Source organism: Miscanthus floridulus, chromosome 19, assembly GCF_019320115.1.
Source record: "Miscanthus floridulus cultivar M001 chromosome 19, ASM1932011v1, whole genome shotgun sequence".
Lineage (NCBI taxonomy): Eukaryota > Viridiplantae > Streptophyta > Magnoliopsida > Poales > Poaceae > Miscanthus > Miscanthus floridulus.
In genome coordinates this window covers 88,027,974-88,043,686 of record NC_089598.1, presented here as the reverse complement: position 1 = coordinate 88,043,686, position 15,713 = coordinate 88,027,974, and the positions used below count along the sequence as shown (strand labels likewise).

General features: G+C 42.4%; 1 protein-coding gene across 2 annotated transcripts; it reads left to right on the top strand.

The window, feature by feature from the left end:
- Nucleotides 1-9,172: 9,172 nt before the first annotated feature.
- LOC136528738 (formin-like protein 16) lies at nt 9,173-14,268 on the top strand. Of its 2 annotated transcripts, none has more exons than XM_066521716.1 (7): nt 9,173-9,351; nt 9,440-9,544; nt 12,676-12,802; nt 12,888-12,959; nt 13,027-13,075; nt 13,147-13,558; nt 13,658-14,268. In XM_066521716.1, exons 1-7 carry the CDS (start codon nt 9,318-9,320, stop codon nt 13,693-13,695), a joined length of 837 nt encoding a protein of 278 aa, XP_066377813.1. In that variant the 5' UTR covers nt 9,173-9,317; the 3' UTR covers nt 13,696-14,268. The 2 variants fall into 2 exon arrangements, with proteins under 2 accessions (XP_066377813.1, XP_066377812.1); XM_066521715.1 differs by having other exon boundaries at nt 9,194-9,351; nt 13,150-13,558.
- Nucleotides 14,269-15,713: the final 1,445 nt, after the last annotated feature.

The following is a 15,713-nucleotide window of genomic DNA, read 5'->3' as shown; positions in this document are numbered from 1 at the left end:
AAAGTGGCCTTCTTGTCCACACTCAAAACATCTCTTTAGCTTTGGCTTTGATTGTTGTTGTTGAACTTGAGCCTTTTTCTTCTCTACACTTGCCACATATCCAATGCCACTTCTATCCATCTTCATGATGGTGTTCATGAGTAGCTCACTTTGGAGATGCTTGCCTCTTGCAAACTTGCTCAATCCCATCTTGAGATGCTCTTTCTCCATCTTGAGCTTCTTGTTCTCTTCCTTGAGAACATCATTGTTCTTCTCTTCCTTGAGCTTCTTGTTCTTTTCTTTGAGCTTCCCATTCTCAAGGATCAACTCTTTATCATGATCAAGAGTTTCTAGCACAATGGTGTTGTGGCTTTTCATTTCTTCAAGATCTTTCATGAGCTTTTCATTTGCATTCTTGAGCTTGACATATTCATCATAGTCATTGCACTCAACCACTTTCTTGCCTTTGCCACTAGATCCTTGCTCAATGCTCTCATCAATTAAATCATCATATGATGTAGCTATATCAATCTTAACAACATGGTTAGTAGCATCATGTGGCTCATTGGTAAAAAATTTTAAGCAATAACAAGAGTATCATGATTGATCTTGAGAGTAGTGTATTCATCTTTTAGCTTGTTGTGGCTAGTGATGAGCTCATTGTGCACCCACTCAAGTTTATCATGTTTATCTTTAAGCTCTTTCTTAGAAGATTTGAGCTCCTTGAGTTTGGATGATATAGCATCATTTGTTTCTTTAAGCTCAACATTAGCCTTTTCCAATGTTTCGCATTTAGCTAAGAGTGAATCATTTTTAGCATCAAGCTTTTTATTTTTAGCTCTACTCTTTCTAATGATCTTAGTGTATTTTCTTAGTATTTTGACAAGATCATCATATGAAGGTGAATCATCATCATCGCTATCGCTATCATCATCACTAGCTTGCTCATCATCACTACTATCATCATTATTAGTTACCTTGCGTTCACCCTTGGCCATAAGGCATAGGTGTGTAGAGGATGATGGCGATGGTGGTGGTGAAGATGAAAGATCAATAACAATAGCGGCCACCTTCTCATTGTCACTATCATCATCGGATGATTCACTAGATGAATCAATGTCCATGAGCCAATCACCGACAATGTAGGCCTTTCCACTCTTCTTCTTGTGGAAGTCTCTCTTCTTGCCATCTCTCTTCTTGTAAGGCTTGTTCTTCTTCTTCTCATCTTCATCTTCGTTACTTGAGTCATCTTTCTTGCCCTTGTTCTTGTTCTTGAACTTGTCTTTCTTGGGCTTGGTGCATTGATGTGCTAGATGACCAAGTTCACCACAATTGAAGCAATCTATTTTGGAGATTGGCTTCCTTCTATAGCTTGTGAAGAACTTCTTCTTCTTGCCGTCAAACTTGATGCCACTCTTGTTTAGCTTCTTTAGCATCTTGGCGGCTTTCTTCACCATGAGAGCAAGATTTTCATCTTCATCTTCTTCATCACTTGAGCTCTCATACTCAAGTCTTGCTTTGCCCTTATCTTAGCTAGCTTTGAATGCTAAGTCCTTCTCTTTCTTCTTGGTAGAGGATGAGTCATCTTGTGGCGTGATGTGCATGTACATCTCATGAGCATTGATCTTTCCCAAGATTTGTGTCGGTGTAGCGGTGGAAAGATCATCTTGATGTAGCACGGTCACATATACCCATATTTGTCAATGGGAAGGACACTCAAGATCTTTCTCACAATGTGGGATGGTGACATTTGAGTAAGTCCAAGCCCATTGACTTCCTCTACAAGAACATTTAAACATGAATACATCTCATTAGCACATTCTTTGGGAAGCATCTCAAAAGAATTTAGCTTTTTAATTACAAGATGATAGCGTTCCTCACGCTCACTCTTGGTTCCCTCATAGAGCGCACAAACATCCGACCATAGTGCATGGGCGTCTTTGTGATTCCTTACACGGTTGAATACATCTTTGCAAAGGCCTCTAAAGATGGTGTTTTGAGCCTTTGCATTCCACTTTTCATAATTAACCTCATCGCCTTGTAGGTTAGTAGCATCCCGAGGTTTTGGGAAGCCTTGTGAGGCGGCTCTAAGTATACCAACGTCTAGAGCTTCTAAGTACGCCTCCATGCGAATTTTCCAATATGGAAAGTCATCTCCCTCAAAGATAGGAGGAGGTCCATCCCCGTGAGACATTTTGCTCAAAGCGATTAAGCTTAAAAACATGAGCACGAGGCTCCGATACCAATTGAAAGGATCAAGATGTCCAAGAGGGGGGGTGAATTGGGCTAATTCTAAATTTTCTTGCAATAATTAAATCCTACGGTTAGCCCAATTAACCCCTTGTGCCTAGAAAAGTGTTTCTATCAATCTAACGCACAAAGAACTTGCAACCTATGCTCCAAACTTACTCTAGCATGGCAATTCTATGAATGTGAAAACAAGTATTGAATTGCTCAAAGTAAATGCTCAAAGTAAATGGAGAGAGAGAAACACGGCGATGTTTTGCCGAGGTATCGGAGAGTCGCCACTCCCCACTAGTCCTCGTTGGAGCACCCGCGCAAGGGTGTAGCTCCCCCTTGATCCGCGCAAGGATCAAGTGCTCTCTACGGGTTGATTCTTCGACACTCCGTCGCAGTGAATCACCCAAAACCGCTCACAACTTGAGTTGGGTCACCCACAAGCTCCGCCGGGTGATCACCAAGCTCCCAATCACCACCAAGCCGTCTAGGTGATGGCGATCACCAAGAGTAACAAGCACGAACTCTCACTTGACCACGTGAAGCCTAATGAGAACGGTGGATGCACACTTTGCTACTCTTGATTCACTAATGAGGCTACTCTCTTAGATTCTCAAATCTCAATCACCTCACTAGGACATTGCTCTTCTTGGCACTCACAAACGTGTTTCTCAGCTGTTGGAATGAGCAAAAGTGACTCCACACACGAGTGGAGCTTCTATTTATAAGGCAGCCTAAAAAACGAACCGTTAAGAGCCACTACAGGGTGACCGGACGCTCCGGTCATGTTGACCGGACACTCCGGTCAGTTCAACCCGCACACCAGTGATTAAGTGTTGACCGGACGCTGGCAGGGTCCGATCACCACTGACCGGACGCGTCCGGTCGCATTAAATCCTCACTGGAACCTTACTGTACTCGACCGGACGCTGAACCCCTAGGGTCCGGTCAGTACTGACCGGACGCATCCGGTCGCAGATATTCACTTCTGGAACCTTACTGGAGTCGACCGGACGCTGCCTCTCAGCGTCCGGTCACTTGACCACTCTAGCGTCCAGTCGTGCCAGACACAATCTCCTTGGTCAAATGAACTGACCGGACCCTGCGGCCAGCGTCCGGTCGCACCGGAGCCAGCGTTCGGTCAGCATTTGACCCTCCATTCACTTCCAACTCTTGATCATATGTTAATGAAGTTTGCTCCATTGGATCTTAGGCATATGTAGGAGCTACCTAGTGCTAGTTTCAACAAGTGTGCACCACACCTAACTCACTAGACTCATCTAGGTCAAGCTACCCGTCCATACCCCCCTTAATAGTACGACCAAAGGAAAAACAAAGTCCTAAACTACTCTAAGTGTCACTCCAACTCCAATCGACACTTAGAACTAGTCGTCCTTAACCTTGTCGTCCATCCTTTGAAAACCGAAACGATTTCCATCGTAGGGGCATGACCACCTCGATTGCCCAATTGATCCCCATTACCATGACCTAACTTAATTGCCTCTGCAAAACACACGTTAGTCATAGTAATCTTGTATTGTCATTAATCACCGAAACCCAACTAGGGGCCTAGATGCTTTCAGGTGCGATCGTGCGAGGCGCGAGGTGAAGGGACGCGAGGCGAGTCCATCCTATCCGGACGAACGGACGTCATGATCGGAGCATTCCCGTAACTAAGAGAGCGAGAAGCAAACAAAGTATGTACCCGTTTATTTAGTCAAGAGTCCAAAAACGCTTGAGTTTTCTTGTCGAGAACAAGAACGCTTGAAATTATATCGTATGAACTAGACAACATTCTATGGGTACTAAACGAAAACATGTCCTAGAGTAACTCTAGTGGCTACTTTCAATTTGAGAGCTCAAACTATTTTTTGAAAAGTTAATTTTGTTACAACTACTCCATAAAAAGGTATCAAATCAAAGCCCTCAAATTCATTCAAGTAGACAATAACATACGAGACACCTTCGCCATTCTCGTCGCTCCAATCAACTAAGCTATGAACTATGTAGATCTCGGCGGCAGATCTCAGACACCGAGAGGAGCTGTGCCGAGAAGGAGCCGCACTAGACCAATGACCTCACTTAGTACCGCCCATCGCACTTAGTACTGCCTATGCCATGCTCCTCCGATGGGACGGTGGCAAGTGGCAGCGCGACCGAGAGAGGGGTGTAGGTGGAAGAGAAGGAGCAAACAGGAGGAATTGGGTGGCGGGGGCTGCCCGTGGTATAAGAACGGGACTCAGGAGAAAGGGAAGTGCCGACGCGGGAGCAAGAACACGACCAACCATCCGTTAGGTGCTGCGGTTGATGTTCACAGGAATGAAGGCCGAAGGATAGGATGTGAGAGAGCTTCTCTAATTTAACGACCTGAATAGGGTACATGTTGAAGTTGGATTCTTTTGGCTCTCGAATTTTAGTTTTAAACTTTGAGGCTTGTTTGAGAGCTGCTGGAGGTGCTTTGCGAGTACTGCTTGCCCGTCCAAAGTGTACTATTGTGTTGGGATTGGGATCGCGACTGGTAGCCCGTGTCTTGGCGCTTTGACCTCGATTTAACAAATGACCTTGACCTTGTTTTCTTTTCTTTTCTTTCTTTCTTTCTTTTTTAACGAAAGACCTCGAGCTCGTTACGTTGACCCGGGCCGGGAAACGTCAAGGCAGTCGCACCTGCGACGCTCGCCGTAGGCCCACAGGCAGGCAGCAACTCCAGCTCTGTGGTCGGGTCCAAGGCCACTGGCGCCATTCGCCAACGGATACAACGACCGACACCAGCTGAAGAGTGGAAGACGTGTGGTCCGTTGGTTCCCGTGGTTTGCACGAATTTATTCAGCACAACGGCCCAGGCGCGTATATGCCATGGAACGATGGATGGATTCTCTATCTCTATGAACCGATTCTGGTCATCATCTATTCATCTGACTCGCTTTGAGTAGTACGCGTACTGTACTGCCACACGCTTCTCATCGAATCGTCATCGCAACGGCAGCGGGCACGTACATGCGAATTGCGATGCAATTTGTGCAGCCGTTACAAACGCGCACGGGCCTACATTTGGATGGATGCAGGTTGATTTGGTGCAATGGTACGGTGCTGGATAGTTGGAGACGTCTCTGTGCAGCCGTGGGCCGCTGTAAAATCGGTCCTGACTCCTAAGGCCCTGTTTGTTTCCGCTTCTCCCAGACACGCTTGGATTATAATCTAAGCGAAGATTTTCTCGCTTCTCGCTTTTCGCTTCTCGTAGTTCAAATATCTGAAGCGGCTTACCACGCAAGCGAGAATCGGTGGAAATAAGCAAAGCGTTTGGCGGGATTCTCGCTTATTTCCACCGATAAGCCGCTTATAAGCGGAAACAAACAGGGCCTAAGGCATCTGAACTCGAACGCAGTGCGACTCAACAAACAACAATAATGTTGCCCAAATGCCCAGCCAGTCGACATTGCTGCGCAAAGCAAGTAAAAAGCAACTAGCAAGGTTCCACGTGACTAGCTGACTTTGTGCCGATCGAGCAAGGCGAGACCAGCGCTTCAGGCCCGGGGAACCAAGGCATAGTTCCACTTCATTTTGCCAAATTTTTCAAGATTTCCCGTCACATCAAATCTTTGGACGCATGCATGAATCATTAAATATAAATAAAAAATAAAACTAATTACACAGTTTAGACGAAATCCACGAGACGAATCTTTTAAGCCTAATTAGACTATGATTGGACACTAATTGCCAAATAACAAAAAAAAAAATGCTACAGTTGCATTTTGCAAAAAAATTTGCATCTAAACTGGGCCCAAGCAGACAGAATTTCGAGTTGTATGGGACGATCAGGGCTTCCCGGTCTGCGACCAGAACATGGAGCGCAATTGCCAACGGCTTGTTGCACATGCGACACGGCTTGACCTACGCTACGTAGAGTCCTCTATTGTACCCTGTGGTGTGGGCGTGTGGGTCTCTTGAAAACCACCTCCTCTCTCTCTCTCATCCGATGGGCTCGTTTAGTTGTCAAACTGAGGTGCAAAATTGGCAAAATGTACTGTAGCGTCACTGTAGCATTTCGTTTGTATTTGATAATAATTGTCCAACCTTTGACTAGTTAGGCTCAAAATGTTCGTCTCGCAAAGTACAACCAAACTGTGCAATTAGTTTTTAATTTCGTCTACTTTTAGTATTCCATGTATGTACCGCAAGTTTGATGTGACGCGGAATCTTTTTTTTTTTTTTTGTATAGTACCAAAGTTGAGAGTTTGGGAGGAACTAAAAATTCAAACTAGCTCTCTGCGACGGTCAGTTCTGCCGCGCTTCTCCCGCGGTTTCAATTTTCAATCGCGGCTTGCCAAATACTACCACAACAGATTTCCCCTCGGTTTCTCATTTCTGAGTTCTGAGTTCTGAGAACCCCCAGGCACCAGCACCACGCGTCACGCGTCTTCACATGCTTCCCTGAGGAAGCCGTTGATGAAGCGTCACGTGCGTCATTTATTAACGTGCAGAACGACCAACGGTAGGCAGACAGGGGCAAGGCGTGTTAGCTTCATGGTTTACGTGGCTTATAAGCCGACTAATGCTGTTTTATTGTGAGCGAAAAATACTATGTCATGACTGATAAGCATGGCTGATACGATGAAGCGAACAGGGTTTCACCTCCTAAACTTTAGTCGTTGTCTCATCGAATGATTGAACACATATATCCAGTATTAAATATAGACTAATTATGAAACTAAATGCACAAATTAAGATTAATTTACGAGACGAATTTATTAAGCCTAATTAGTTCATAATTTTACAATGTGGTGCTACAGTAACATATCCTAATGATGGATCAATTAAGCTTAATAGATTCGTCTCGTGGATTACTGATGAATTCTGTAATTTATTTTTTTATTAGTATCCGAACACCGCATACGACACTCCATGTGACATTCGATGTGACACATCTTAAACTTTAACCCCTACATCCAAACACCCCAGGCAATTTATGAGAATATTACCGGTCGCATTTGCAAATTGCGGGCCTCTTGTCGTGCTTTGAAATAATTATTCTTATACTAAAACATTTTTTTCCTTTTTATCAAAGATTTTTTTAAAATACGACAAGAGCTTTGTCGTAATTTTTACTAGAGGAGAACGAATTGCTACAATATTTAGTAGTTCACAGAACTAAGAAAAAAGAATGTCGTAACATGGCGGCCTCATTGAAAAGCTAAAAAAATTTATAGTAGTAGCACAAACTATTTTATCTAGCGGTTTTTAAAAAAATATGTAAATCCGTAATTGACTATGTACGCAAACATTTAACTAAGTTAAATTTCAAGAAATGCCTCTACGTTAGTTACTTAACATTTGTTGTTTATCAATCAACATAATCACTGATGTGATCAACGTTCATATTCATTTTTAATATTCAATGATCAACAACTCAATAATTGGTCAATGATTTATTATTCCATTTATCAAGTTAAAAACATATAGATCGTAGCCCTTTGGACTAAGGAGTGAATATCTGCCACGACGAGGATTAACAGTGTTAAATATATTTTGTGACTAAGGTAACATAGTTAAAATATTGTTAACAATTGGCAATAGTTCACGAAGGAGAAGTGGAAGGAAAGAAAAAAGTTCTGCAAAGGGGAACTGTTCCTCCGGTTCTTGCTCAGTACTAAGGCCTTGTTTAGTTGACGAAATTTTTTGAGAAATGGTATTGTAGCACTTTCGTTGTTATTTGGTACTTAGTGTCCAATTATAGTCTAATTAGGCTTAAAAGATTCGTCTTGTGAATTTCGTCTAAACTGTGTAATTAGTTTTATTTTTTATTTATATTTAATGCTTCATGCATGCGTCCAAAGATTCGATGTGACGAGAAATCTTGAAAATTTTTACAAAATAAAGTGGAACTAAACGGTACCTAAGCCAGTAAAGGTCTGCCCCAGAATCAAGCACAAGCTTTGTCTCTAAGTTGTGGGAAACTTCGTGATGTATTAGTAGTTCACGACACGACAAGACGTGGAGCACAAACACGCAATGTAAGGGGTTGTTAGCTAGAAAAAAAAAAGCTAAAATTAATCATAGTGTATCTAAAAAGGAAGGCTAATAGGTGGAATAATTTTTTTAGTCTCCAACTAGTTGTAAGCCAATAGTTATTCAACTACAACTAATTTAGACTAATTTTTAGTCCCAACTAGTAACTATTAAAGTGTATCTAAATAAGCCCTAAATGTATCTCCTGCATCTTAGCTATAAGAACAAATATAATAATAGTTTTATAACCAAGTTAATTAACATTTTTGATGATGTGGAGGAGAGAAGGGGAGGAGAAAGAGAGAAGACTTACTCTCATACAATCAATAAGCTAGTCACAAAAGCATAGGCATTGGTGGACCCAGATAGAAGTGTATGTGAGAAGAAATATGAAAGAGAATATAAGACATGGTACCACGTAGTAATAGTTTTTTTTCGATAAATAGAAGACATCTATGGTATAACTTGGTTTATAAGGCCAGTTTCGGTGGGGTTTTATGTCCTAATTTTCAACGTATCTATATTTTGAAATATAGCGTAGAAGCCAACGTAACTCTCTCCTCCTACGAAACTTTTATCATATCTCTTCATCAATATAGTGCCACATGAACATATTTAATATCTATAAAACTCTGATAAAACCCACTGAAATCGGTCTAACTTGCAGCATGTTCGTTTGGTCGTAAACGATCGTGAATTATAAGCCAGAACAGTATTTTTCTCTTACACCAAACCAGCCAGCAGTAACCATCCACGATCATTTCAGCCGAAACGAACTTGATTTATAGGCAAAACTTAACTTTATTATTAATTTTTGCTAAAAAAACGCCTGTTTCAACCTATCCACAGACATGATTAGAATATAGGACGGAATCACGCAGGTCAGCCGCGCCGCGGGTCTCGTCCCGATATAAGACGGCACCGAGGGTCCGAGGCAGGGCCGAGCCATAGTCGATCGTGCATCCACCGCATCAGCATCAGCATCATCAGATCCCCGCTCCACGGTCTCCTCCTTCCCAGACGAGAGATCCCTCCCCTTCTCCCACCCGCTCCTCCTCCCTCCCCACTCCCCAGTCCCCACTCCGCCCCACCTCCGCATGTCAATCCATGGGCTGATACTCGAAGTCAGAGGTGCTTTGCCTCCCTCCTCCCCAATCCGTCTCCCTCGTCCCTACTGGTAGCTGAATTTTGATTTTTCCTCATGTAACCCTGCCTGCAGTCACCGGGTGCCGGAAGCTGCGGGACACGGAGTTCTTCACCCGCCAGGACCCCTACGTCGTCCTCGAGTACGCCACCACCAAGCTCCGCACCCGCACCTGCACCGGTCCGTAATCCCCCCTTCTTCCTCCCCACTGGGCCGCCCCGGGTCTTCGCTGTACTAAACTACTAACTAATGGCACCAGTTTGTTTGCGACTTGCTTGCACTGCTTCATTTGTTTTCTTTTTGTTATTATATAACATGTCGACATCGAACCGGCGTCAGACAATTTCGCATACCCACCAACTCATCCCACAGTGAAGAGGGAGGGAATTCGCCGGCCTACGATGTTGATTAAGCGTTTAGGACATACTCGTTCAAGGTTCACTAGGTTTATTTGGCTTCAGCCATTGGGCAAACTCTCGGTATTAACGACCTATTAGGTCGGTAGGTGAATGGCCCAGCTGCCGCCGCTTCTCGTTCATCTCGATGTGGGGTTTGCTCCTTCCTACCTTGTTGCTCACTCTGTAAGACTCAGTAAGAAAAAGAGAAAGAAATCAGGGAACAAAGGTGCTAGAAAAACATTAGCAAGACAGCCAAAACAAACAGTCACAGAAAAGACGGCAAAGGAAAACAACAACTAATGGGAGAATTCACAGCTAATGTGCTTTGGCCCATAGGCAATGACTAATACGCGAACGAATACCACTGAGGGTACACAGCTTAAATACCGACAACGCCAGCCGACCAGCTGGACTGATTCTTTCTAACTTTGCATAATGCCTTTATGCCTAATCAGTGCCGGTCCTAGAATTTTGAGGGCCCTCAGGTGAACTCGTCACGAAGGCCCTCTAGACCACATATAAAATCTAGGCGCTAATTTTTGTTGCAAAGCGAAAACAAATCCAGTGATATATTTTTAATTTAACATGTTTGATAGTTACTGAGGAACAATGTAAACTAAAACGGCCCAGGACACTGTGTCCTGTAAACTCCATTTCTCTCAAAATGTAAACATCTTGTAAACATTATCGCAGGCCATGAGGGCCAAATAAAATTTAGGTGGCGAAAACTCCCCCGGTGACCGTGAAAAAAAGTAAACTAAAACAATAGTATATTTGTACTTCGAAAACTAATATGATTACCACAAGGAAGAATAGAACTCCATAATATCCATTGCTTCTCATAAAAAGATACTTCTTCGGGCACTTCTTGATGCAGAATCATCAAGGACGGTATTGAGATCAATAGTGTCCACTTATGTATAGCACCTTTCTAAGATTCAATAAATTTATCTTCTAGTTTTTTCCGTTTTCTTTTCTGAGATCCCGATAAATGTTTCTTAGGTAACATTCTAAGATTCTAACACCTAAATTAAAAGAAAAACATGACTAGATGAGTACGAGTACTAGAAGTCTGAAATAATTAATTTGGATTAAAAAACGATCATGGGAAAAAATACCTAGGTGCTAGGGCCTGATCGGCTGATGAAGTGATGATTGATAAACTGATGATCGGCTGATCCGCCTAATCGCGTCATCGTCGAGTCGAGCCTGTGAGTGCGCCGTTTCCGTGTTTCCGGCTCTCCGCGGCGGCTGGCGACGGCGCGGCGCGGCTCCGTCTCCTACTCTCCATGACTCCCTGAGACCGTGACCCTTCGCCCTGGGCGCTCGCGTACGTAGTAGACTCGCGGACTGGGGAAGCAAGCGCTCGGCGCTCCTGATCCTGAACGTCTCAGGCTGCCTATCAAGTGCCATCGGACTATAGGGCTAGGGTCTACAGTATACATGGGCCTTGGCCCCTCCCTCCCCTAGGCCCTCAGCCGTTGCACCTCTGGCACCTCTCCAGGGCCGGCACTGTGCCTAATTTATGTATGCGGTCGATACTCTAGATGCCCCTAGTGGAATCTTGGTACCTTCCAATCAGCATATTATGCTTGACTTCCGTTCATTTAGGACTAAAATATGTTGGAACAAGTACCACTCACACCATTTTGTTTGTGTTAATCTTTTTTAATCATTAATGGCTGACAACTATTGTGAAAACATGAACATACCCTGCTGCTACTAATGCGAGTATTCACAGCTAATGTGCTTTGGCCCATAGGTAATGAACGAATACCGCTGATGGTACACAGCTTAGATAGAGACACCGCCAGCCGACCAGCTGGGCTGATTCTTTCTAACTTTGCATAGTGTGTTTATGCCTGATTTATGTATGTGGTCGATACTCTAGATGCCCCTAGTGGAATCTTGGGACCTTCTAGTCAGCATATTATGCTTGACTTTCGTTCATTTAGGACTGAAATATGTTGGAACGAGTACCACTCACGCCATTTTGTTTGTGTTAATCTTTTTTAATCATTAATGGCTGACAACTACTGTGAAAACATGAACATACCCTGCTGCAACTAAATCACTTACTTTGGGTACTAGAAGTGCTTGTTCCTTTTTTTTCCTTGTGTCTATTATGGGGAATCTAGCTATATGACTGGGTTGTGATTCCAAGGTTTTGAAAGACTAATTGCATTTGCGCACTTAACAGTAATGAAGGAAGTAGAGAAATTTATGTAGATTATGCTTTCGATTTGCTTTGGAACTTGAATGGACCACCATTCTCTTTCTGGTCATTGCCAATTGCCCAATTCATCTTGGGCTGTACAAATTTATGAGCAATTAGCACAAACTTGATTTCGATTATTTCTTCGTGAAAAGACAGCTCCTAAAACTCTAGGTGAATAAAAGCTGAGTGCTGGGGCAGAGGACGGTCATCAATAGGAGTGGACCTAGAACTGTTTTAACTTTCACCAGCTTGTTGCAACCAGGATTCTTCAATCAAAACCTCATTGATTTACCAAGTATTGTTATAAAAGCCTCGTAATACAGTCTTGGGTATTTTTTTTTGATGGAATCAGTCTTGGGTATTCAACTGTCTGCCGTGGCACTGAACTTTTCTGAACACTGAGACATAATACTTTAATTGGTTCCAGCATCAAATAAGGTTCTTACTTCTTATCTACTAACAGACGAGATTAATCGCTTCTCGAACTCTAAGCAAGGAAGTTTCCACACATTATGAACAGTGATTATACATTCATTTTGCCAATTATTTACCTCCAGAAACTAAGAGTTTTCTGTACAATCAGGTTTCTACAGAAATATGCTAATTATATAAGGTTAAATTTATGATATTTCCCCTTTGTTTTCTCTTAGTATATTTCTCCTTTCTTTCAACCTAAAATGTGATATTGATGCTAGATGGGGGAAGAAACCCAACTTTCGATGAGAAGTTCCATATACCCCTCATTGAAGGACTCCACGAGTTGAATGTTATCGTATGGAACAGCAACACATTAACCCATGATGACTTCATTGGCAGTGGCAGGTTTGTGGCTCTTAGCATCCATCATCAATATGGTAAATGGCTTCTACGTTTTAGTGAGTAACCTTTCGGCTGTGCTTTTGTGTAGAGTATATCTGCACAAGGTGCTCACAAATGGCTATGATGACTCTTCATGGCCACTTCAAACACGCCACATGAGGTATTCCTATCTCATATAACTTGAGTGCACTGGTCTCGTGAACTTTCTGACAGTGGGAAATTTTCAGATCTGCTGGGGAAGTGAAGCTCATTATGCATGTTGATGTCTCAGCAATGGTGAGAGACTGATTACTATTCTTTGTTGTTTCTTAGCCCTGTCTTGTGCCTGATTCTATTGTGTCTGACAGAAGAACAAGATGGGTAGAAGTGTCGCCGCATCAAGGCACATCCTTGTTCCAGCACTTTCAATGCCAGTCCCAACCCCAGCTCCAGCTCCGGCCCCTGCCCCTGCCCCAGCCCCTTCTCCAGCACCAGCACCAGCACTAGCATCAGCGATTCCATACACAGGAGTCACACCTTCATATCCACCTGTTTCAGCGTATCCTGCTGCAAACGCATACCCTGCTTACCCAACTCCTAGCCATGCACCATATACCACTGCAGAATATCCACCACCTCCGCAGCAACCTTACCAACCCCCACCCGTTGGATACCCTCCATCCTATCCACCGCAACCATATGAGCAATCTTACCCACCGCAACCATATGGGCAACAACCATACCCGCCCCCGCCGGCAGCACAGTCCCCGTATCCACATGGTGAGATGCAATTGAGCAGAGATAAATCCATTCTTTTTCATGATATCAGTCAGTGTTCTAACTGGATCACCTCCCTTTGCCTCGTTTGATCTTATGCAGCACCTTACCCTGGTACTTATCCACCAAGACCCTATTGATATAGCAGCTTCAATTATGATCTCAGGTAGAGGCATCAAAAGCAAAGCTTGATGCTATGTGATATGCTGCGCCTCAGTGTGGATTTTTTATTTCTAGTTATTTGGTTATGTTCCTAACAAAATACTACCAACCGTCACTGAGTTGTTGCACATCTATCACAAATCAGTTTTAAGGTCAGATTCCAATCTTTTGATGATAAATCAAAAAGAAATATCAAGAATGCACATGACTGAAGCTGGTGATCAAATCGTGTCAACAGCGCAGTGACCAGTAATGTTTGCTCACTTTAATACGTAGGTAGCTTGCAGATTGTGTCCATGAAACCCATCCTATATTGCTTCGCAGTGGGTTTGGCTTAGAGACCAGACCCGGCCTCCTGTCTTGGAATCACCTCTGACTGTTCCGTGACCACACAATTGTACATAGCATGGTAACCTGTGAAGTCTGCTTTTCCAAAACGACAATAAATTTGCTTTGGTGAAGGACACCTTCATATGCTGAAACTTTGAATGTCTATGTAACAGTCAATAAATTTGTTTCGGTGAAGGGCACCTTCATGCTGAAACTTTGAATGTATTTGTAACAGTGAATAAATTTGTTTCGGTGATGAAAGCTGTTAACGTGTGGTGGTTTGAGAAGTGGTATTTTCCATGTCTTTTCTTTTCTCTGCCACATGGATTTATCGATGCTGAACATTGCTGTGGTGGTGGTAGCATTGTGCTATGTTTTAGGCTTTTTAAAGTTTCATCAAGTACGTTGTGCATATTACGTATGTTATCAGTGCTTCACCATCGAATCATAGATACATGCTTGATGCTTTAGATCTGTGCATAGTATAGCGTGTCACTTGTCATTAGATCCCTAATCCCTATAGCACGGCATCAGTGTGTTCACATTTTTTTCCCGCTGAATTGTGCACTTTGTTATTGCATGAGTCACTTTTTCGGTAGAAAAGGATACATGAACATTATATTTGGTAAATATAATACCATCTTTCTCTTTCTCTATTGTAGCACTACCCCGTTCTAAAAAGAATGCAACTATGGGTTGCATGCTACGAAAAGTAGTTCACGTTTGATCAAGTTTTTAGTGAATAATATTCACAGTTATGTCTTTAAATTAATTTATTACGAAAATACATTTCGTAATTAATCTGTTAGTATTTATTTGGTATCATAAGCATGATACTTTTTCTATTATCTAATAATAAAAAGGCAAAAATTTTGTCCATTTTTTTTCTTTCATCCATTTTTTTCGTCCACCTCTCCGTAACTATGGGTAGTCAAGAATTTCTTCCGTCTACACTTATATAATCCTAGATAGTTAGAACAAATAGATCTCTTTGAGCCTGAAGGAATTCTAATTCTATCTTGAATAGGAATTTTAATCTATATCTATGTGTATCGAGGTATGTAAAGCAACATGTCTAGCAATAATATGGAGTGTGATTTTTATTCGTATTGGTTTCCATCACAAAATCAAGTTCTTCTCTTTTCTGCAAACTCCAATCCGGAACTCAGATTTTTTTCCCACGAGCCAAAATCGAGTCCGTCACATGCTCCTCCCCTCCATAAATATGGAAGCAAAATGCCGTCTTGTTATATATTATTATATTATATATATGCAAACACCCTGTTACTAATCTAAGTTCAAAAAAAGTCAAGGACTCGGACATGGTAAAGCAGCCGGACATGAACTCAATAGGGAGACACGCACCCCCTCTATATATAAAACCAATTTGCTGCATCGAGCTAATAAAATCAAATCAAATCAAACAATCACTAACATATGCTTTCTTTGGTTGCAAATTGGGTCTACAGGACTGATTTATATATGTTCAGTTATGAACAGTACAAATAGTTCTTTCCCAAGTGGGGAAGAATGAAGATGAAATTATAATTTGTACTTTCGTGCCCTTTAGAAAAGACAGGTCAAACAAGTTGTAGTGCAAAACTCTTTTGTGCATAATTTTTAACAATTAGTATGGTGCCAAAACTCTATGTATTTTAATTTACTT

Excerpts from the sequence above, each read along its gene's own strand:
- LOC136528738 (XM_066521716.1), top strand. The coding sequence starts at position 9,318 with ATGTCAATCCATGGGCTGATACTCGAAGTCAGAG. Across the intron at positions 12,960-13,026 it reads CTTCAAACACGCCACATGAG|ATCTGCTGGGGAAGTGAAGC; the intron begins GTATTCCTATCT and ends GGAAATTTTCAG. Across the intron at positions 13,076-13,146 it reads ATGTTGATGTCTCAGCAATG|AAGAACAAGATGGGTAGAAG; the intron begins GTGAGAGACTGA and ends TGTGTCTGACAG.